Source organism: Camelus bactrianus, chromosome 17, assembly GCF_048773025.1.
Source record: "Camelus bactrianus isolate YW-2024 breed Bactrian camel chromosome 17, ASM4877302v1, whole genome shotgun sequence".
Taxonomy (NCBI): domain Eukaryota; kingdom Metazoa; phylum Chordata; class Mammalia; order Artiodactyla; family Camelidae; genus Camelus; species Camelus bactrianus.
This window is the reverse complement of record NC_133555.1, coordinates 30870018-30893127: the sequence shown is the minus strand read 5'-3', so window position 1 is coordinate 30893127 and position 23110 is coordinate 30870018. Positions and strand designations below refer to the sequence as shown.

At 49.2% G+C, this 23110-nt stretch overlaps 1 protein-coding gene across 8 annotated transcripts in view; it reads left to right on the top strand.

Annotated features, from left to right (window-relative positions):
- The window catches only part of CACNA1D (calcium voltage-gated channel subunit alpha1 D), a 295056-nt gene that overhangs the window by 252117 nt on the left and 19829 nt on the right, over positions 1 to 23110 (top strand). For all 8 annotated transcript variants that reach the window (XM_074344649.1, XM_074344648.1, XM_074344651.1 and 5 more), the window contains 9 exons: positions 5472 to 5600; positions 7939 to 8004; positions 9626 to 9717; positions 10628 to 10787; positions 11348 to 11475; positions 11601 to 11697; positions 13463 to 13565; positions 13927 to 14028; positions 18715 to 18845. In XM_074344649.1, the coding sequence (XP_074200750.1) occupies positions 5472 to 5600; positions 7939 to 8004; positions 9626 to 9717; positions 10628 to 10787; positions 11348 to 11475; positions 11601 to 11697; positions 13463 to 13565; positions 13927 to 14028; positions 18715 to 18845 (1008 nt within the window). The remainder of the gene's footprint in view (positions 1 to 5471; positions 5601 to 7938; positions 8005 to 9625; positions 9718 to 10627; positions 10788 to 11347; positions 11476 to 11600; positions 11698 to 13462; positions 13566 to 13926; positions 14029 to 18714; positions 18846 to 23110) is intronic.

The following is a 23110-nucleotide window of genomic DNA, read 5'->3' as shown; positions in this document are numbered from 1 at the left end:
GCTTCAAGTGTTGTGCAGGTGGTAGGGTGAAGGCTTCGTTTCTGGGCACCAGGATGTGGCCAGGGTTTGTTCACCCAGCAGACAGCCCAGCTCTCTAATGCCTGACCCACACACTGGCTGCCGGGTGCTCGGTGACAGCACACGCCAGCTTCTGGGCTGCCTCGCCGTGTGCTGCGGGCTGGCACCCACTGCACCTTCCCCTCTGGTTCAGCCCTGCTCTTCATTGTCTCTGACATGTTCCCCTTCACCTTCCATCAGTCAGGAAAGCCACAGGTCTATAAAAGCCCACATGAAGTTTTTTAGGTAGCACTTGACATTGGAGTGTCCATACAATCCAGGCTTTCGTTGACATTCAGTCATACCAGTTAACTTCCTTGTACTGTTTTTCAGTGTGTAACCATTCCCCTGGTCAGATGAAGGCTGAGACCAAAGCTTCCTGAGCCCAAAGCAATGCCAGTTCAATGCCCTGGGCCAGTAGAAACCCCCTTGGGGGACCTCGGTATTCCTGTGCTGGGCCTCAGCGCAGAGGGAATGCTCAAGGGCCCCTCTTGATTCGGTCCTTTGTCACATCTTTGTTGGGCATCTACAAAAAGATAGAAGAGACTGGGTGCCCCTACCCTCTGCTGACATAACTGTCTGCGGGGAGTTGGTGGTTCTTCCACCCCATCTCCTGCACATCAGGTTCCCCAGGGAAGCAATGCACATCATTTTCCTTGGTGGCCTTGCCCCCCAAGCTCCTGCGTCAGCTGAGCATGAATATTCTTGGTCCATTGTTGGCTGTTTTTAGCTACCATACGTCATCATTTTTTGCGATGTTTAACTTGCTGTGCTCTCTCTCCCAACCTCTGTTGATCTTTCTTTTCTGTTGCCTAATTGATTTTCATGTTGGTTTTATTTTTAGAAAATTGTAGCGGCAAGTATATATAAACATATATACGGTGAAGTCGTTGTTAAAGCAAAAGCGCTCGAAAGACTGTATACTTGTCTTTGGCTTCCCCACCTTTGGTTTTCACTGAGTTTCACAGGAGTGCAGTGGGTTGTGGTCATCTAAATTGTGTGCTGTGCCCTATTTCATCATCTCCAGCCTGGGGCCTGAGCTGGGACCATCTTGGTCTGTCATGCTTGGCTCTGTGACATGCCAGAATAGTCTTCAAAAATGAGTGATCTGGCCTGGAAATGAGAAATTGAGCTTGCGTTTGCATCTTTGTGCAGACATTTTGGATGGCCCTTTCCGTTGTCCTGCTTGCACGCTCACCCAGCCCTCTCCATCTTGCTGCCCCGCTCCCACGCCCCACACCCTGCCACGGTCATGGTTTGATAGCTTTCGTGGACTTGTCTTCATCACAGTTGATCATAACTCCACCAAGCTGCTAAAATGTCAGATGAGGAATGGCAGGCTCACTTTTTCCCCTTCTCCGATGCTTGTTTGTCCCTTGAATAGTGAAATGACCCAGCGTTGTAGTCACCCTAACCTAGGGAATGGCCGTGGCTGACATTTAGTCTTTTCCATTATCGTTATTGCCAGGGAGGCAAAATGCTTGTTTAGAAGCCATGCCTGCCTTGTTATTACTTAAGAGCATGTAAAAAGTCAGTAGGAAGCTCACTCCCAGGGACCCAAGATTGGCCCCTGACTTGTCATGTACTCAGGTTAGACCAGCTGGCCAATAGCTACACTCAGCCTCTTTTCTGAACCCCCGATCAGGTTGTTCAGCCCTCCATTCCTTATGCTACCCTTTTCTAGGGACCAGATTGCTGGTTTGTGGACACAAACTCAGCAATCCCAAGTACAGAAGCCCTCCATTCCAGAGGTGTTACAAACCAGGTCAGAAGTAGTCAGAGGGGGCTCCTCCCAAAGATTCTCCAGGATGCCTCAGGGTAACTGGTTTGCTGGGATGCTGGTTTGCTTCTTGTCTGAAATGGAAGACTGCATCCTTTCAGCTTTTCCAGAAAAACATGGGAATGAATGCAGAAGGTGCAGACCCATCCCTTTGATGGCACTTGGGAAACTCAGGGCTGGTTTGGCTCCGTGGTTGCGGGGGGCTGGCCCAAAGCCTACATTGCTAGAACCTGCTTGGGAGCCCTGTGGGGAGGAGCTTTGCAGACCCTGGCATATATTTTGGCTTCCTGAGGCTGAAGGCCCATTTCCCTGTAGGGTTTCTAGATGAAGGATGTGGCATCTCAGGAAGGAGTTACCAAAGTCATCTAGTCCAGGCCCTGGGATGACACTGGAAATCCCTCTATTGAAAAGCAATCACTCAGCCCCTAGCGCTGTCTTTGGAAAGGCCCCTGGGGAGTGAGTTCTTCCCCAGTTTCCCGGGCTCTACAGGTGTCCTGTGATCCATCCTGGGAGTCTGGCAGGACGTCAGCTTGCTGATGGTCCATTCCCACCCTCCACCAGCTCCCTGCATTTCCAAGCCTCCTCCATCCCTTGTAGGGAAGGCAGAGAGGGTATCTCCTCTCTCTGTACCGTTCTGAGTACTGAACCCTTATCAACCCCAAAAGAACCTTTGCTGAGCTGTAACAGCCTGAGTGAGCTTTTCTTGTGCTGCCACTCTGTGTGGTCACTCCAGACCTCCAGGGAATGTGTTGGTGTGGGTGACCAGCTGAAGACATGGCCCAGCTTTACCCTGGCCAAGGGCCACCATCCTCAGCTCTGGCTGTAGGTTGGTATCACCTGGGAGCTTTTAAAATTCCCAAACTCGGGCACATCCCAGATCAATTCCATAAAAATCCTTGGGGTGGGACCTCGGCATCAGAGTTTGTTAAAGGTTCCCAGGCAGTCCCAGCGGGCAGCCTGGGGTGGGAGCTGGCCTGCCCTTCTCATCAAGCTGGCGTTTGTAGTTTAGGCAAAGCCATCCTCAGGGTCCCTCAGTGTGTAAGATATTTTGGCAGCTTGCACTTTCCCCTAGTGCTACCCGTGACATCCTGCCCTGCGCAGTCCTCCCTGCCCAACATGGCGTGGGGGGAGGGAGGTGTCACAGGCTGCACTGGGGGTGCACGCAACCTGGTGTGCCGTTTGCTCTGCCCTTCCTTTCTTGCATGTTGTGCTGCCTTGCCCCTCCACAAATGCTGTCTCTTCCTCTTTTTTTTTTTTAAACAAAAGACTACCCATGGTTTCACCTTCATAGCCCAAGATTTGTCATGCTTCAAAGATACCAGTTGAAAAGGAGATGTGCGCTTCAAAAGTCAATTTGGCTGCTGACTTCCCCGTATAAGAGGGGCATAACAGGCCCATCAGACTTGGGGTAGGCTGGGGAGGGGCAAGCAGGAGAAGCCGTGGCCTGAAAGTGTCTTCCTCAACCATACAGCTTCCTTATTCTCTTGCAGGTCCAAAGTATAAGTTATGGACATTGCAAAAGTATACTGTAGAGTGTCTGTCTTATGCACACTCTGGTCCCCTTGAGCATAGGCAAGCATACAAACACACCCCCACACACTCCAGCTGCATGGGCGAGACTGGAGCCTCCTGCACACAGCCCTTAGGGAGATGGTGTGGGAGAGATTGAGAACTTTGGGAAATAAATTCCTTCACTTGATAAAGTCATTGAGTTAAAAAACATCATCTGTCCCTTTTAAGGAGATGAGATAACAGAGGGAATATAGAAAGAGTGACTGGGCTTTAACCAGCCTATTGGAGAGTCCACATTCTAAGCATCCCAAGTGAAGCAGAAACCTCTTTAGCCCCAGCAGAACCTGTTAGTCCAGTTGAATTTCAGTTGTGATGTGATATGCTCAGACTCCTTATATTTTTTGAATTTTATAGAGTTTTATGTTTGGTCTCAGGAGGCAGCCATTGATGAGAGTGAGACTTTAGAACGGAGTTTTTCCTTTCCCTGTATCTCCAGGGAGGAGAGCCCATCAGATGAGGGTGTGTGGCCATGCGTGCACACACATCCCTTAGCTGTGCAGACACCATGCAGAGAGGCTCCCTAGAGCCCTGGAGAGTACTCAGCCATCCAGGCCCCCAACCAGAAGAGCCTCCTTCCTTTGCTGGCTGCCGGGTAGACAAGCTGCTTCAGCTGAGGTGACCCCCCCCAACCCCCACCTTGAAGGGAAAAGAATGGCTGTCATTTCCCGGCTCTTGTTCAGTCTCTACTGTTTAAAGATGCCTCCTGATATTTGTGAGTTTGCTTACAATCTCTGCATTCTCATAAACACTTATTGAACCTCTAGTAAGTTCCAGACACCATGGTGGGCACTGAGTGGAGTGAGGCAAGGTCCCTGCCCTCAGGGGGCTCACAGGCTGAGCGGGGAGGCAGATGACCACAGGGTGATGGTGCAGGGATTCTGCACCCTGGGGCCCAAGTGGCAGGAGCCCAGCCAGACCTGGGGTGAAGCAGCACTGCTGAAGTTCAGGGCAAGCTGCTGCTAAGTTGTTTCTTCTCAAGAGCCACACAGAGCTAAGCTTTCTGGGTTGGGCAGTGAAGGCTTCTGGAGGGAAACCAGCCCCTCTCCTGCAGTGCCCGGCTCCTTGGCTGCCCCACCAGAGAGGGCCCCACTGGACACGTGCTGCCTAGGTGTGCGGCTCCGGGAAGAGAGTGGGGTCCAGGAGGCTTGTGGACCACAGGGAGCTCCCACCCTGTTTGCCTTGTTTAGTAGAGCCTTTCTGTTCCTCAGGGTTAGGGATGGCCTGCCGCAGAGTGGTTAGTTCCTCAGACCCACAACCCTGACAAAGAAAAGAGAACCAGTCTCCCCACAGAAGCGGAGTCCTCCTCTGCATTTTCGGGTTCAGGACAGCTGAGGTCTTGCAGCATTACCCTTTACTGGATGTCTGTCAGCCTTGGAACATTACGTCCTGGGTGTGAGTTAGAAAGCAGCATGTCTGAGCCTGTGTCAGCACTGCCCGCCCTCAAGTCAGTTCCAGGCAGTGCCGCTGGTGTTTCCTCAGGAAGGGAGCAGATGTATTACCCTAAGACATTCACCACAAATTTTTAAAAAGAGGGAGGGGCCGTCCTCCTGACCACCTGCTTCCTTCCCAGTTCATTAATACATTTTCAATCTTTGATTTCTTAAAGCCAACTGAAAGTGAAAGTGTCCCTGTCCCAACTGCTACACCTGGGGTAAGATCAGTGACTAGTCCCCGGGGCCTGGGCCTTTTCCTTGAGTTTATTTGACCATGCTGAGTTTTCCACTAGTTGTTCTGTATTCTCCATGATTGTCCTTCCAGAGCAGTGTCTGCAGTGGTTTGCATTCATCATCAGTGTCCAGTACTCTTGACCAGCCCAGCGTCCCCCTCTTAACACACTAGACCGTGTGGACATGCATGTGCTGTGTGGACGCGGTTTTCCAAGCCCTGTGTTGTTAGCATGTAACTTTTCCTTTCATATCATGCTTCTTAAGGTGAAAAGGCCCTAGAAACACATCTTTAATTCTTACCTCTGCCACCTTTGTTTGCATCTTTTGCTGTTTTTCTGAAAGTGTTGCATGTTCTACTTTCCATTGGGTTTGACCTCTCCATAATAACCCTTCAGAACTCTGAAGAGAGCAATAGAATCTCCATCACCTTTTTCCGTCTTTTCCGAGTGATGCGCCTGGTGAAGCTTCTCAGCAGGGGGGAAGGCATCCGGACATTGCTGTGGACTTTCATTAAGTCCTTCCAGGTAAGCGCCGTGCCCGCGACTTCTTTGTCTTTGAAGAATATGTGTGAGTCGGCAGTTGTCCTCTAGTGTGGAGGGTCCAGACTCCCTTCTGGGTGACCACCTGGGTCTGTAGAGAACATGGGATGCTGAGGAGACCCGGCCCAGCGTTGCTCGGGTAAACCCAACAGGATTACTTGCTTAAAGGAAGCAGAGGAGAAAGAAGTAAGGACCAGTGGCTGAGAGGTGGGCAGCATTTCCCAGGCTGACTGAGATGCGAGGCTCCCCACCCCTCCACCCTCCTCAGGATGCCCTGTGTGATTGGTGATGTCTGAGTGCGTGAGGGTCCTGGCCAACCTCTGGAAGCCAGACAGCTTCTCCCCTTAAGTCTGCCACAGTCTTTGTTGTCCTCTGTTGGCCAACCTAGATACGAATCAGAGACCACTCGACTGGGGCCAGCACGCCATCCCCAGTCACGAGTTGTCCAGTGCCTGGGAGGGTTACAGAGTGGGGGACATCTGGGTATGAAGTAGGTCGTCTTTGTCATCTGGGATTCTCCAGGCTGGTGCATCCTAGTTCCAGACTGTTCCCCAACAGAACCCAGCTTCTCCTGTACCTCCCAGCACGCACCCTAGATGTTCTAGCCTCCTGGACTTGCACCACTGGGGAGGCGCACAGATTCTTGTCACTAGGCGCACCAGGTGGGGGGTTTGAAGGTGTGCATGAACAGCAGAAAGTGAGTCACTGATCTTTGTTTCTTCGTCATTTGACTATTTTTAATTCAAAGGTAGTACATGCTCATACTAACCAAGGATACACAAAGCACAAGTTCCACCCCCACCCCCACCCCCACTCCCACCACCTCTGAGATAACTGGTGTTACTATCCCAGGAAACATTTTTCCGCAATGGGTGAGGTGGTAACAGGTAAAGAGAAGAAGGGATGACATCTAGGGAATGAGGTAGATTCAAAAACTGAAAGAAGGAAAATCTCAAGTCCTTTTGGGGAAAATGAGGCTGTAGGAGGAACGGGAATGCAGCTCTGAGAGGGGCAAGGGCAGAGCAGGGCCTCAAGCAGGTGAGCCTTGGTCCTGGAAATGGATAAAATCCTAGATGGTTGCTATAAACACAAAGTACCACAGTTTGTGGACAAACTTCTATAAAAATAGAATGAATTCATGTAATAATGTCATTCTTACTTTTTAAAAGAAACAATTTAACTTTTTTTTTTAAGATTTGATTATTGCAGATAAATTCGTGTCTCAGAGTAGCAGTTGATAAAAATTGAGAAGCGGTGCCAACTAAATTTTTAAACATTCACTAATCTAGGAGAAAATGCATGTAGATATAGTGAGGATAGCCTGGAACCAAGCTTGTGGGACCCTGTTAGCCAGTCCAGCTGTGAGGATGGAGCCGCTGCACTGGGCCAGCTGGCAGTCACAAATCCAGAGTTGGCACAGTCAGAAAGATTTTTAGCCATTGGCTTTCAGGTGACCTTTCTCAGCAGAGAAAGTGGAGGCTTTACGCATGTGTGCTTGGCATTAAGTTTAACAATCTGGGCGCTCCCTGGAGGCCTGCCACGCACACGGACACCTTCTGTCACCTGCGGTGAGGTAGAAAAGCAGTTGAGGAACCTTGGATTAAGGGACCAGGGGTCTGACCCGACGTGTGCTGGTATTTGATGTTCCTAAGGGGAGCCCAGGCTTGGTGACAGCTCAGCCAGCTCCTTTTCTTTCCTGGACCAGCCGCCAGCTCTGCTCTTCTTTCAAAAAGTGTGCATTTTAAGAAAGGTGCCTTGCCTTCAACAGCCACAGCCAGAAAGTGGTTCTTCCACTCTGTCCCAGTGATTCCACTCCTAAGGCTTCACGCTGAAGAAGTACTTCAGCAGATGTCAGGTGATTTTGCATAAAGATGTTCCTTTGTAAAGTAGCCCCTTGGTCCAACCCCAAACACCCCCACAAAAGAAAGTGGAAGCCATCTAATTATCCAGCATTTTGGAATTGTTTCATCAATTACAGTAATTTCACAAAGGAATCCAGCAGTGAATTTAAGCATTACCCTGCGAGGGAATAGTCACTGTTTGACACTGTTCAGGATTAGGATATGCTGTTAACAACTATGTAAAGCACGTCCCACCTGCAGCTTCGTAACACAAGTGTGCACGGGCTGCTGCATGCAGGGCTGAAGTCATCCTGCTGGGCTGGAGTTTAAAAATCTCTTCCTCACCGTTGACATCCTTTCAATATAACACAGACAAGAATACTGTGTGTGCCCCACGTGGGTCTGCAGTCTGTCCCCGAGCAGTTGCTGTCAGGGTTGGGGGCAGGAGGCCCGCATAGAGCCAGGTGCTTCCTCTCTTCCAGGCGCTCCCCTATGTCGCCCTTCTCATAGCCATGCTGTTCTTCATCTACGCGGTTATCGGCATGCAGGTAAGCTCCAGCTCCTCTGTCTCTGAATCCCCTTTGCTGGGTCGCCCCAGATCTGTGGCAAGATGTTCCTTGGGCAGGTGGGCTGGAAGACAGGTCATGATTTTTCAGCCAGCAGCGATGAGAAAGATGTGGTCCAGGGAGCCGGGCCCAGAAGGACATGGGTAGGTTGGAATATGTCAGGGGAAGCTAACCTGGGGACCCTCCCCATTCCCAGTCTGCATCTCAGGAGAGCCAGTCAACTGAGAAAACCCATTATTGATTGTTGCAACAGCAAATGCCGTACTGAAAGAAGCCCTCATTGTCCTATTTTCTACACCCATGTTGCTTAGAAAGTAGTGAGTGAGACAAAAGTCTGTTTATCATCTGAAAACATTACAAATGATTTCCAGATGCTGGCTGCTGAACTCAACTCAGCAGCACCCCTCTAAAAAGAAGCATGAAACCAGGCCCTTCTGTGGCCTGGGCCTGGGGGCTAAGGGGGTGCAGGATGCTTTCCAGCCCATCCTGGGGTGAGGAAGGGAATTAGAACTTCACTCACAGCTAAACCCTGCACGCAGTGGGTGGGTAGGGGGCAGAGCCTCCCGGAGGAGAGGGTGGTGGAGCAGCTGGTGGCGCTGGACCTCCCCTGAGGCTTCTTTGCTACATTCTCTGCTGGTCAAGGTGCAGCCTTTCAGATAAGGGAGGTTGTGAGTGACAAATAGGTGAAACATCCCCACAGCAGAGAAATGGTGGTGTGTGCCTTTTTATTCTGAAGACAGAGAAGTATTTGCAAGTCATTAGGAATCTTACCAGGAGTTTGGAACGAAGAGTTAGCATGCTTGAGTCCCTCCCTGTAATTCAGCAGTAGGGGATGCCCTGAAGGGTCTTTGATGCCTTAATGTCCTCTTACAAAACTAGAGTTGTCTCAGAGAACCCCAGACTCCTCACACACGCCACCACGGGTTTACTCTTTGCTAGGCATCACGCCCTTCTAAAATGTCAGTCTGTTTCTGTAATTCCCACGAATGAAGTATTTACTACCTTCCCCTGGCCCTTAGGGCAAAGCCCATCCTCCTTCCCGTAGCCCAGCGGCCCCCCAGGCTTGTTGGCAGCCTGGTCTTTGGTCTGTCCATCTGTCACACTCATGGTCTTTTCATTTCCTGGAGCACCTGTGCCTAGTGGCCTCTGTGCCTTTGCAGGCAGTGCTCCCTCTGCCTGCAGCACTCTTCCCCTCCTTGTCACCTGACTGGCTTCTCCTTATCCTTCAGTTCTGAGCCTTCACCTCACTTCCCCTGGAGGCCTACCCTGCCCTCAGCCCCGATCTGTGAGCCTGGCTGTGCCTCCCTGTCGGGCTGGACTAGCCCAGCTCTCATCGGAAGGGGCTGCCTGTCTGGTTACTTCTGCGCCCCTTCTCCCAGGTGGGGACTCCTTGAATGGAGGATGTGCCAGACCTCGGCACCATGTGCCCAGTGGTCAGTATGGTGCCTGGCCCAGTTCTGTTGAATGAATAAAGTGCCAGGCACTCCGAGCAGGCCCTCGTGGGTACTGACCAAACTTGAGTTCTAGATTCATATACAGAGTTTTGGAGAGTTTTTTGCATGACAAAAGCTTTTCTTTTTACCCTAATACTTTCTCTCTATAGATGTTTGGGAAAGTTGCCATGAGAGATAACAACCAGATCAACAGGAACAATAATTTCCAGACCTTTCCTCAGGCAGTGCTGCTGCTCTTCAGGTGACTGAGTCCAGCCCAGAGCAAGCCTGTCTCCCTCTGGGCTCCCAAGTGACAGAGGACGCGTGTTACTCCAGCAGCTGGTCATGGTGGCTTTTTGTATTTGTTTTGTATTCTCAAACAGACACACGATCATTTTAGTCACAGGGGAATTTTGCTGGATTGTGGTCATTCCAATTGTGATGGGCTTAAGGTTTTCCACTTGGGAGTGAGAAGGTCTAGGGAGGCCACCGGGAAGGTACAGGATCTGTGCTTACGCTTGGGAGCGAGTGCCTGAACACAACCAGGAGAAGCGGACATTTAGCAGGAACATAGGGCCTTTTCAGAGCCAACACGGAACATCCTGAGATGTGCAATTTCAAGTTTTATGGGATTTTTTTAACTCCATTTAATAACTGCAAGCAAAGGGCCTTAAAGTGAGAGAACTTTCTAGAAATCATACAAGTAATTCCTAATGACTCTAGTGAGTGGAGAGCAAGTCATCTGTGAGTTAAATGGTTTCTAATTCTTTGCTTTTAACAGAATTGGATGGGGATCTTATCAAGTTGTCAGATGTTAGGTCATTAAAAATAATTAATAATCATTTAAAAATTATAACATGTGTTTAAAGGAGAGAAGACACCAAAACAAACATCCCCTTATACAAAAAGAATTGATGTACTTGTCTCAGATGGTTAATGTCAATCAGAGGGAGTTGCAGCAGGGCCTGTACTCACTGACAGAAGCTGCATTTGAAAACCAGTAGGAATTTCAGTTTAGGAACTCTCACTAATTCAAACTGGCTTTTTCCCCAAATTACTTATGTTTTGCTCTAAATTTAAAAAAATTTTTTTTTCCTTAAGATTTCTTAAAGGTTTAAGCCTCAAAAGCCTTCTTCCCCTATAAAGACCTTTCTTTGCTTAATCCAAAAAAGGTGTGCGACGGGGGAGGCCTGGCAGGAAATCATGCTGGCCTGCCTCCCAGGGAAGCTCTGTGACCCCGAGTCGGATTACAACCCTGGCGAGGAGTACACGTGTGGAAGCAACTTCGCCATCGTTTATTTCATCAGTTTTTACATGCTCTGTGCGTTTCTGGTAAGTGATCAGAATCACCCCACCCCATCAATGGACAGATGCTCCCATAGCTTTTTGGGATTCAGTGATGTCCCGTCAGATGGCTATAGAGTACTTCATGCTGACCGGCACTTTAGACTCCACCGGGCAGGAGAGGGTTTTGCTGAATGAGGCCTGTTTTACTAGCACCTTTGTTGTGAGCAGAGGTTGGATGCTAACTAACAGGCTTCGCCACCCCAGCTTGTTAGGGCTGCTGGTTCCTTTATAAAAATGTCAAAGCTGCTGCACGTAGCAGTGACTTGAGTGTGAGCTATTTGGTGCCAAATTATAAAACTGCAATGTGCTTCAAAAGGTCAGATAATACATTCCTCCTGTCCTCCTGTGAAACTATACGCTATAAAGCTATTTTGGAAAACTAGAAGCCTACCTTTTTCTTAAGTTCTCCAGAAGGAAAGTTTTTACAGCCTCTCGGAGAAGTGGGTCCAAATGTTTTGTGACCGTTATAATTGGGAAGCACTTTCTAGGGGCTAACCCAGCTCAGCCCACTAGAGCTGAAGCTCCCTCTTGATTGGCTTTTACAGATCATCAACCTGTTCGTGGCTGTCATCATGGACAATTTTGATTATCTGACCCGGGACTGGTCAATTCTGGGGCCTCACCATTTAGATGAATTCAAAAGAATATGGTCCGAATACGACCCTGAGGCAAAGTAGGTTGTGTGGCTTGTGTGGGCTGTCTCTGGATATTGCCTGTGCATTTTGTGGAAAGTGGGATGGACAGAGAGCTCAGGCTGGCCAGTGCTGCCCCACACTTCATGCCATACTTTGTCTCCAGGGGAAGGATCAAGCACCTGGACGTGGTCACTCTGCTCCGCCGAATCCAGCCTCCCCTGGGATTTGGGAAATTGTGCCCACACAGAGTAGCCTGTAAGGTAAGTATCCTGTTCTCATGCCTGACAGCCTCTCTTGCGGGGACTCCCAGCTTCAGTCGGCAAACACTAAGTGACTTTCTCCCAAGCCTGATGTCAGGCACTGGGGCTGCCAAGATGAGTGATGTGTGGTCACTGTCCTGAGGAGCTTTCAGATGTGTGACTCTTAGGACACTCTATCAGCCAACAATAAGAATAGGAAAGGAATTACGTAATTTGTCATCAGGTGGCAGGAGTGGGTGCTAACAAGTTGCATCAAGTCCAGCAGAAGAGAAGTAGGAGTTTGTCAGAGCGGGAAGAGTATTTTGCAAATGGGGAGTCTGGATAGCCCAGATGTGGAGGCAGGAGAGTAGGGGGTCATCGGTGTGGCTGGAACACAAGAGAGAGCAGCAGAAAGCCCCAGGCTCAAGCTGAGCATGGCTGTGAGGAGCCTTCTATGCCAGGCTGAGTCCCTTGGAAGAAACGCAAGTAGACTTCCATTCTAGAAAGTTGACTCTTGGCAGTGGAGAAGTGAACTGGGGACAGGAGAATGCCCAGGAGACCTGTTGCCATCTTCTCACTGAGAAGTCCGGAGAGCCAGAGGGAGGGCAGTACAAGTGGGCGTGGAGAGGAGGGAACGGCTGAGGGAGCTCCTTGGGAAGCAGAAGGGAGAGGACCTGGTGGCCTGGGCATTTCCCAGCTCGTGTGATGGTGGACGTGGTGACGTGCCCCTCCACTGCTGGAGCTCCTTTGCTGGTGAGCCTGCATCAGGCAGTGACTTTGCAGGGTGGATTCAGCTCTCCCACCTCACCCCTTTCTGAAGTTTTCACATCAGACTCTCTGCGAGCCCTCATCGAGATTTGTTTTCCTTCCACAGAGCTCATGTTGAACCACCTTGAGTCAGTTGTCACAACAGAAAGGATTCCCCCTTTACAGGAGAAGTGCAAGATTTGGCTTTGGGAAGTCTATCCTATAGAAATCCGACTAGGAATTTAAATGGGATGAATCCTGTGTACACAAGATTTTAGTCCATTAATAGGGAGGAGAAAAGGCTTTTAAAATCTTTCTCTTAGAACACCTTGTCAGCCAAAAATAAGAAATTTGGAACTATTAACATTTATAATTCTTTAGCATTTACCAGCCAGGCACCTAGCTGAATCTCAGTGTCTGTGGTCTCCTTTAACCCTTGCCCGAACCCTTTGCCATGAGCCTGGCATCTGCATTTACAGAGGTTACTGAGGCCAGAGAGGATGTCATTCATCCAAGTTCTCTTCAGTTCTCAGTGCTGGTGTTACAGGGGATAGGGGAGAAAAAAGAGAAGCAGAAAGTGGGGATCCAGCTCTGGACGACCAGACACTCAGAGAAACCACATGGTCTCGTACACAACACTCCCCAGTGGTCTCATCAGGGCAGGGTCCTTGAAGGATACTCCGTCCCTTAGGAATAGCAGCAGACCCTAACCCCACAACAGCCTTAAGGACATGCCCAGAATGGAGGCCTGACCCCAAGACACTGGGAGAGACGATTAATGAGAAAGGGAGAGGAATGCGTGAACAGTAAGGGGACTGAACAGTTTTGAAAAACAAAGTGCATCATCCAAGTGCCAGCTTTGTGCTTCATGACTAAATCTTTGACCTTTGTCATCTCAGAGCCCCTTAATTGGTAGATGCCCCCTAGAAGGCCGTTGAGCTCATTGAGGATTGATGAGAGAGAAGCAGAGTAAACATGGAAAAGGGATGCGGCTGTCATTCGTCATTTGCGTTCCATTGAGAAACATTTCTGTTTGCAGAGACTAGTTGCCATGAACATGCCGCTCAACAGTGATGGGACAGTCATGTTTAATGCAACTCTGTTTGCTTTGGTTCGAACGGCTCTTAAGATCAAGACGGAAGGTGAGCCCTCCCTGGAAGCAGGACAGGTGGGAGAAGAGGAAGGGGATGCTGTGTCCCACCTTGATTCCCATCCGGGTCTTTTCTTGTGCAATAGGGGATGTCCAGGGAAGGGGGCAGGGAGGGTAGTGAGACCGTCTGTGCTGGACCCTCTGGCCTGGCCTCCCTCCCTGCCTCCTTCCTCTTTTCCTCCTTCCTCCCTCCCTCCTTTCTTCCTCTCTCTCTCTTTTCCTCCCTCCCTCTGTCTCTTTTTGTCCTGGAAGGTTTACAGAGGGACTCATGCCGCCTGCAGCCCTGGAGAACAGAGAGGCATTGCTGAGTAAAAGAAGCCAGGCTTGTTTTCCCCTCTTCTTTTTGAATTCAGGGAACCTGGAACAAGCTAATGAAGAACTGCGAGCTGTGATCAAGAAAATTTGGAAGAAAACCAGCATGAAACTTCTTGACCAAGTTGTCCCTCCAGCTGGTGGTCAGTGTAATTTATTTCCTAAGTAGTTCTTGGCCAACACACTGGTTTCAATGACAGAGTCTCCAGGAAGCCCAGCATGTTTGCAGAACACTCAAGGTATCAGCCAGAGCAGTAAGGCCAGCAGCCGCAGAAGGCCCTTTGGCCATTGGTGCAATTATCTGGGTTAACGTGAGACCATTCCAGACAAAGGAGAGGGTTCAGTGACTAGGAAACCAAGACCCAGATGACTGAAGCTGGGTTTTCTTGTGGGTGGAGGAACTAGGAGAATAAGCTTACTGCCTGAAAACCAAAAGCCTGTATTTTGGGGGCCCAAAATGAAATACTTAAAACTAGTTTCCATTTATCCTTCAACGTATTGTTGAAAAAGTCTCACAAAAAAAAATTTCAGAAAATGATATTTTCAAAATGTTCTTGTCAAAACTGATTCTATTACCATAATTACCAAAAATGTCCCTTTAATTAGAATTTAGGGTAGAGACAGAATAGGCATGCTTATTTCCTTCGTTGTTTATCACAAAATAACTTACTAAACTTTTTTCAGATTTATATATATATAAAATTCATATATATATATATATAAGACAGATACTGTTTTTTCATTTTGGTTGAAGTACACATGAACTTAACAGTGGAGGTGGTTGTTTTTTGACTGTTTTGTTTTCAAGTTTTAAAGGTGCAGGATCGGTTTGCTCAGCGCCCCTACCCCTGGGCGCATTAGAAGCGTTCCGTGCGTTTTATAACCAACTGAACTTTTACGTGTCACTGTTCCTGCAGCCTTCCAGATGGGGCTGGCTCAGGTCTGGAAGCTGACTCCGGAACCCCAAGCCAGGACGGTGGCCACTGTCTCTCTCTCTGAGAAGGTGACAACTCTGGCTCTTGGTGGGGCAGAGAGAGTGGCACGCTGGCCAGCTCCGCTCCTCAGCATGACTCAAGAAGCAATGTGAGCTTTTGTCACTGCCACCCATAGCTGGCAGGGCCACCGGCTCAATGCTGGGAGAGATGGCCCACAAAGAAATGATGAAAAGAAAGTGCAAAAAAAAAAAAAAAAACAGAAAAAACACAAACCAAAAATCCTCCCACCTAGGGAGAGAACCCTGGCTCTCCACAGGAGAACTGATGCTGCACTTTTTAAAACAACTCTTTGGTTTTCGTTCTTTTCTTTTTAGCTGCACACCCAGGTGCTCGCATGGCTGAGATGAATTGCTTTTTCAAATCGTTGTAATGATGTGCTTGAGCTTTTTCTGCAGCCTCCATTCCTTTCAACTCTCAGTCTTTCAGAATATTCTGAAGCAATTCTGTTTTAGGGTGGTGGCATGGAATCGGAGTTATCTCTTGCCAACTGTATTCCCCGATATGTTTCTCAACATACAGATGCATGCTTCAGAATAGCGGGTCACACCTGTCTAGGTGAACCTCCTCACACGGTCCCCCCACCTCCCTTCTCTCTTGAAACGCTCCTCTCCTTCCAGACCAGTCTCTCTCATGTCAGTGCCCATCCTGGCAAGACTCACCTGGGGAGTGTCATTCGCATTATTGTGACACTTCATGTCTTTCTTTTTCACCAGAAAAAAAGTCCAGTATTTGGCTCCCTTCCTTTGAAAAACTGATCAACTTTTTACCCTCCTAGGCTACGTAGTCTTCTGCTTTCTTGGCCCAGTAGTGGCCCCTGGCTTTTTCTCCACATTTCTTAACGTGGATTGAGGTTTAGGATGACGGGTTCATCCCTTCTAGAATGGCGGCTACAGTACCAAGAAACAGCGCCTTAGCAGGGGATGGAATGCCCCAGAAGCTCCATGGCATGGGTTGTGGGTGTGCCTAGTGTAGAGCTTACCAGGAAGAATCTCAGATAAATGCTCTGTCACTGAGTTTCCAAAGGCAGTGACTTTTAGCCTTTGGTGACAGACTTGATTGAGTTGTTGGCCGGGATCTTAGCATCTGCATTCACCGTTTATCTCTTTATTTTTCTCTTTGACCTTCCAGTAGACTGTGGGTCCCAGCCTTTCCCACACTATGGGGCACTTAGAAAACGAGGACATTTATATAGCCCTCTGGGCCAGCGGAGGGGTAGCTCCCATGGCTGAGGGGCTCAGTGTGCCACTCAGGTTCCAGGAGCCTGGGACCAGCCATTGTGGGGCACTCAGAGAGTGCCTTACACCCCTGGTGGCAGAGCAGAGTAGGTGCCCATTTTAGGAGGCTTTGCCGGCTCGGGGGTGATGGGAGATGCCCCCCAGGCCATTATGAGCTGGATGAGATGATACTCGGGAATGCGCCCGGAGCCCAGGTTGAACTCCATGCTCTCAGTGGTACCTTTGGCTACAGGGACAGCCTGTCTACTCTCTCCGCACTGAGCTGTCTCATGTCCCATTTGAATTTTTCACATGTTCTTACCTGCACTCTTGAGTCTTCTGCCATTTCACTGATCTCCCCCCTCCTTCAGAAGCCCCCTCTTTTCCCAGAGACTGTCCTTTCCTTCACTCCTGGACCTGGGTCTTCTGTGCCCTGAAGAGTGCTCGGAGCTGACACCATCATTCTCTGCAGCCCCGAGCCCACATAGCCTCCCTACATCCTTCCTCTGCTTCCTTCCTTTTCTGTGCTTTTGGACCTTTGGTTTTTCCTGTTCTTCAGACTCTTCCTGGGCCTGGTCTCAATAGCTCAGCATCTCGGTGTGGAAGACCAGGTGACCCTTGATCGCTGCCCTGCAGAACCCTAGAAGGGTGCCTCTGCCCTGGAGCTGCCGCTTGTGCAGAAACACGGGCCACCCTCTTCACTGAGTATGTCGTAGCCCCAGACTCTGGGCCAAGGGGAGCCAAGACCCTCCCAGAGGAGCCCCCCTGAGCCCTTCCAGGTTAGCACCATCCAGGCTGGAGGAAGGTAAAAGTTAGGCCTGCTTTTGCTGGAAGCATTCCAGTGTGGAATGAGGTGGGCCTTCTGTAAATTCAGCAAGTGTTTTTCTTGGAGCCCACAGAGAAGACTTGAAACCCTGGCCTGCAGAGGCTGGCTAAGGCCCTGGGATTCTCTGCTTGGTCCAGTCAATCTACCTCCCACATGGAGCCCAATAGAGAGGTAGACTTGGACTCTGGGAGAGGCAGCCCCAAAGGAGCAGATGGCCCTAGCAGTGGAGGTAGTGGGGAGGAGAAGGAGACCCTGGGCCCGGGGTACCTACATCCCAACTCACCTGGCCTGGGGCAAGTCATGAACCTCTGTCCACTGCCCTCTCGCCTTCCTGCCTCTGGACAGTGCATTGTTAGACCATTTAGACCAGCACAAGACTGATGAGGGACCTGGTTTTACATGGTACCCAAAGACTTAGGTTCACTTTGGTGGCCTCCATGCCACTGTAGGCCTTGCCATTTTGGGTTTAAAAGGAATGCAACACGCTTCTCAAGGCTGACCACCCCAGGGCATCTCGTCACATAGTTAACACTGAGTACCTTCTGACAAGGGAGTTTGGGGGCAGCCCAGAGTGGCCCAGCAGTGTCCAGGCAGGGATACTTACCACATGGGCACAAAATGAGCCCCAGCCAGGAGGGTCCCAGTGTCTCCACCTGTCATGCTCTCTGCTCCACTTCAGTGGATGTCGCTGTTGGCGGGTTGTAAAATAATAGTGACTCTGATGGTTCACAGTCACGTGACCCCTGACACCTGCGACCACCCAAGCCAGTGGCTGAGTGCTTTATGGGCCTCTTCTGCCGTGATCCTTACAGCTCTTCCAAGAGGCTTAGACCCATTTAGGGATGAGAACACAAGCCCAGAGAGGCTGAGTCCCTTGCCCCAGATCACATGTAATTTGCAAGGGCAGCCTGGCCCTAAGTTGAGCTATGCTATAGCCTGAGGGCAGCAGTTGCTACTCCTCCCAGCCTCTGCAAGCCATGGTCACCAGTTCCCAGCCCATGGGGGGTGGGCTTCCCAACCAGGGATGCACCGACGCTGCCAGGGTAGCTTCTGAGAGACAGCCAGAGCCTCTATTCTGCCTCATGCATCACCTTGTCATGCTCAGGGAGTTCCAGTCCCCCAACAACACACATGGGGGTTGTTTCTGAACAAAGCCGAAGTAAGTCAGCTCAACTTTGAGGTTAGTTGGAGCTGTCTCTTGCAGTATCGAAAATAAACAGTTGTGATTACAAACCGAGAAATGGTCTACGGAGGCTATTGGCAGAGAATCAAGGGGGCACATGAAAATCTGGGTTTGCAGTCACTCTTTGGAAATTTCTTCTTCTGAGCTTGTCTGTCACCTTTCTTGAGTCTCTATCTTTATCTCCAGGCATCGGGATTTGGATGGTTAATTGTCTTTGGTGTTCGTGGTAATTACACATGCAAATCCCTATGCACAGGGGTGAAAATATGACCCATGAAACCTTTTTTGTTTGTTTTGTAATTTTCATTTTGAGTCAATAACCAAGATGGCACTTCATAGTGTTACTAATATGCTGCTCTGTTGATCTCATGACAAGTATGTTATTTTCTGCAATTTTGAGTACCAGTTTATTTAACTGACTCTAATTTTGAGCCTTAACTGCTTTGCAAAACCTTGCTTTTCGCTAGATTTAGTCTCCTGAGTCCCAAGCCGAGAGCTCAGTGCCTCCTGCGCTATCCTGCCCCACCCCACCCCCTAGCCAGCAGCGAGTGTTAAGGCTCTTGGTGCAAATGTGCTGATTCGGGAGAGCTCTGTCTGGTCTCTCCGTTTAGATGATGAGGTAACCGTGGGGAAGTTCTATGCCACTTTCCTGATACAGGACTACTTTAGGAAATTCAAGAAACGGAAAGAACAAGGACTGGTGGGAAAATACCCCGCGAAGAACAGCACAATTGCCCTACAGGTGAATTGTTGTTTTGTCTTTTTCTCTTTTCACTAACGATTTTACAAGCTTATTTGAAACACTAGAGAGCTGACTATTCATGGTTGAGCAGTACCATCAGGATTTTGTTTAAAGTGAGATACTGCACACTCCCCCAAATGTGGACTAGCCATTTCTGGGCCACCAGGTAAGTGCCTCCCCTCCCTGCCTTCTCTGTCGCGCCCCTGCATCTGCATCCACTGCGGCCCATGTGGCAGGACCTCCGGGACAGCGGCCAGGGCACATCCCTGGCAGGAAGGGAGCCACAGCTGCCCTCGCACCCTGTCTCCCCCAGGCTTCTCCAAAGGCAGTGTCCTCTGAGCAGGCACCCACCTTCCCCCAGCCCCGGGCTTGGGCCCCAGCTGCCCACAAAACAGCTTTCCATCTGAACGCAAGTGCTTTGTTTTGTTTCTGTTTGTTTCTTACCCCACTGCTTGTTGGTTTTTGGTCCATTTCAGTAACATCCATCACCTCCTAGAGTGTGTGTGCGTGCGTGTGTGCTTGCGTATGTGCGCAAGTGTGTGTATGTACGTGTGGCGTGTGTGTCTCTGTGTGTTGTTTCCTGACGGCCCTGAGGCTCGCTGTGCAAACATTGTTCTCTTGCATCTTGGCCAGCCTCTGGCCCCTGTGTCAGCCTGGGCCCTGCCCAAGCTCCTGGAGGGGCTGTGGTTCCAGGAACCCCTGGTTCTAACTAGGATCTTTGCATTCAAGGGTATAGAATCCTAGGTAAACCTAAAGCCCTGGGTGGGAAGCAGGTGTGTGGGAAAAGGGAGTCAAAGTGGAAATCTGCTAAGAGGTGCTAGGAAGAGAAGTTGGTGATTCCTGTGGTGAAGAAAGAGGGGTGGAGAAGGAATGGGGAAAAGATGCTAAGCACTGCAGAAAGGGGACTGCACAGGTTGGCAAGCTGTCAAAGCAACTGTCCAGATTAATCAGAAGCCCTGTCATCTCTGCTGTCTGGAATGTGTTAAGTCCATCATGAATAAGATAAAGAATCTTTCCCTTTTAAATTTATTTCCTCCCAAATCACTTTTGTGTCCCTGTTATCACCATGTGTCTTAAATTGGGCCTTGTTGGTATGGGTGAGGTTCAGTGTGAAATAGTCCTTCACTTTTCTTCTAGGGGAAAATGCCCAGCCTTGTTTTGTGTTCTAGGTGATGGTAATTACCAAAGTGTGAAGACTTGTCTGATCTCTCTGAGAGAGAATGAACACAAATAACAATGAATGAGTGAAGGAAGGAGTGGGGGTGTGTGCATATGGGGGGTTCGGAGATGACCTGGTATGACCGTGACTTGTTGATTCATGACGAAACCTGGGCTCTGCCCAGACAGCTACAGGGCAGGGGGAAAGGTGGATGCTGAATCTGACCAAAGACAATTTCTGGTCTTTCTTCCTCTGATCACATCTTTAAAGGTAGCTTAGTGAGTCACAGGCTCAAAAGCTGACTGCTATCTCAGGTTGTAGAATTTGAGTAAAGTTCTTTCACCTCTGGCTGATCAGTTTGCAAAAATAACAGCCCTTCTCCTGATCACAGTTCACAAGTAGACTCAGAGAGCCTAGCACACTGAAAAGATGTGTTTGCAAATTTAAACATACGTTCTTGAGGGCAGTGTGGCCAATTAGGGTGCAAGGACAGGGAGTGATAACGTGCTTCCACAGGCTTTTCCCTAATGTGGCCCTGGGCCTGGAGGACTTGGCTGGCTGGATTTCAGAGTGTCGTGGTGCCCCCACCCACACCCCTCCTGTCCACTTATAGGGGACCTGCTTGCCGTTCTCGGATTCTAAGTTGGTGGGTGTGGCGGAACTTGATGACTTTTCTAGAGGGGGAAACATACTCTTTCATGGATGACTATGTTGTAATTCACAGTAACCAAGGTAGCACTGTGTTCTGAGACCTTCTGTTTTCTGTGGAAGGCCTGTGTGATGACCACCTGGATACAGAGTTATACCTTCACTGAATCCCCAAGATTTCCCACTTAGATGGCTTCAGTGCTTGCTCTGGTAGCTGGATATAATGTTTGGGTGTTCTAAAACCTGAACAATAACACATGGCTAAGTAACTCATGGTCACATCTCAAGGGTGGGTTTCACTGAGTCTTCAAGTTGAAGGTTGGAATGATGCTTAAGCTACATGTATAAGTCATGGGTTAAAGACTGTTACATTGTGTCACAGTAATGTTTTACTTTTTTCATTTTGTTGTTTATAGAAAGTTTCATTTCCTTGGTGAAATTAAAATATTTTCAAAATAATATCAACACACTCTCACATGGTTCCACTGAGAGTTGAGGCTGTGACTATAATTTATGTTAAGTACCCAGCCTAGGAAATTAAGTTGTGTTCATAATCTTGACAGATACATTCTGAAAATGCGTTTGATTCCTTCAGCAAACATCAAAAATAGAAAATTTTTGTCTCCTTGAAGGATAATTCTAATTACATTTTTGGCTTCCGCTGCTCTAGAAAGGGCTCTAAATGTGATTTGTCACTTGACTTTGAATTAGCACGACAAGGCTCTTCCTTTCTGCACTGGGGAAATATTACGTGACAGTGTGGCAGTTAGGGAAACGGGGTCTCAGGGCAGTGGGAGGAGAAATGGATCAACAGTGTCACTAGGCTGAGTACACAGATCCTCAGCGAAGCTCCCCAAAGCGGGCACGGCCTATTGAGAAGTGGAATGAGCTGCTCCTCCTGGGACTGGGGTGCCGTGAGGCTGATGGCTCCATTGCTGTTGGAAGGTGGAGTGAGCGCAGGAGTCAGGACGTAGGCAAGTGCGTGCTTGTGCTGCGTAGAGTGCAGTCTGTCTGAGCAGGGTCGGAGCTGGTCCACGTTCCCGGCCCCACCCCACAATGGAATGGTTTTCGAGGGCACACAGATGCACTCTGGTTATCAACCTCGTGGGCTCCATTCGGTATCCCTCTGTTCAGACCAACCACAGTGCCCCTTCTACATGAAGGGGAGTGGCTTGAGGAGGTACGTGCGGGTAGGAGCTCGGCACCCGGTGTCCTCTGGCCTCTGTGGTCTGAATGAGTGTGCAGTTTCCATCCGTACATCCATCTTCATCCTTAAAGCCAGCCTTCTCTCCAGCCCCTCTCCAAAGGGAGTCAGAGAGAAGCTGCCTCAAGCTTTTTTTTTTTTTTCTCACCCATCCCCTACATGCCACATTCACTTTAGTTTGACTCAGCCTTTGCTCTTCATCCATCGTTGCTGCATCCCAATGACCCACGAGTTTCCACAAGGAGCAAGTAAATAAAGGAACACAGCTCTGCAGCCACGAAAACTCTGTCCCTTCCCAGCAAATAGCAGTGCCCCATCTGACCTTCCAGATGAGGACTTCTGTGCAAGATACAGGCGTGAATTCATCCTGTGTCTCATGGACTGGGGGGGAAAGGAACCCAGAGTGGGGAAAGTTTTGTTCATTTCTTTTTCTTTCAATACTCAAGGATGTCCTTTATGCAAAAGACATTCTGGTGGAATCTGAGGAGACTCTGTTCTCCACTCATCCCAGATGGGATCCTGCCCATCTTCATGACAGGAAGACTTTAGAGGGATAGCCTTTCTTTTTCTTTCTTTTTTTCTTTCCTTTTTTTCTTTTGTCTGTTTGGAAGTTGAGTTTAAATAGGAGACCATCATTTACAGCTTGTAAAGAATTAGGCGGTTAGGCTTTAACCTAATGTGAAAGCCAGAGACCCAACAGATAGTGATATAGGTGGCCCAGTGGAAAGGTGGGTGGTGTACCAGGATCAAATGACTCTTAGTCCCTCCTGAGAGAGGCTCAGGCCTAAAGACAGAGGAAAATGGGACCCACAGACATTTAACCTGTAGAGTATCCGACACCTGTTGTGTAGTCCCCTTATTCTAAGAAGTAGCAAGATTTTTTGGTCTGTTTTTAAAGCATGATTCCATCTAAAGCCATAAAAAGGCTTTTCTTTTTTAATCTAAGAGAACAGATGCTAACAGATGAGATTTCACTGGCTGATTCATTTGTTTCAGATGCTTGAACGGATGCTTTAGAATTTTCTGCCTGAGCTACAGCACCAAGCTCGTTAGTCGGAAGGCGTTTGTGGCTAAGGCCTTGAAAGGGAAAAGTCTCAAGTGGGCTTATTTCTACTGAAACAGCATTTCGGGAGAAATGCAGGAAAAAGCAAACCCAAGGCCCCAGGGAGACCCCTTCCAAGCAAAGCACTCCGGAAGGTGGAAGCGAGGCCGTGGCTCGACTGTGGAGCCGTGGCCTCCTGTCGCGGACGCTGC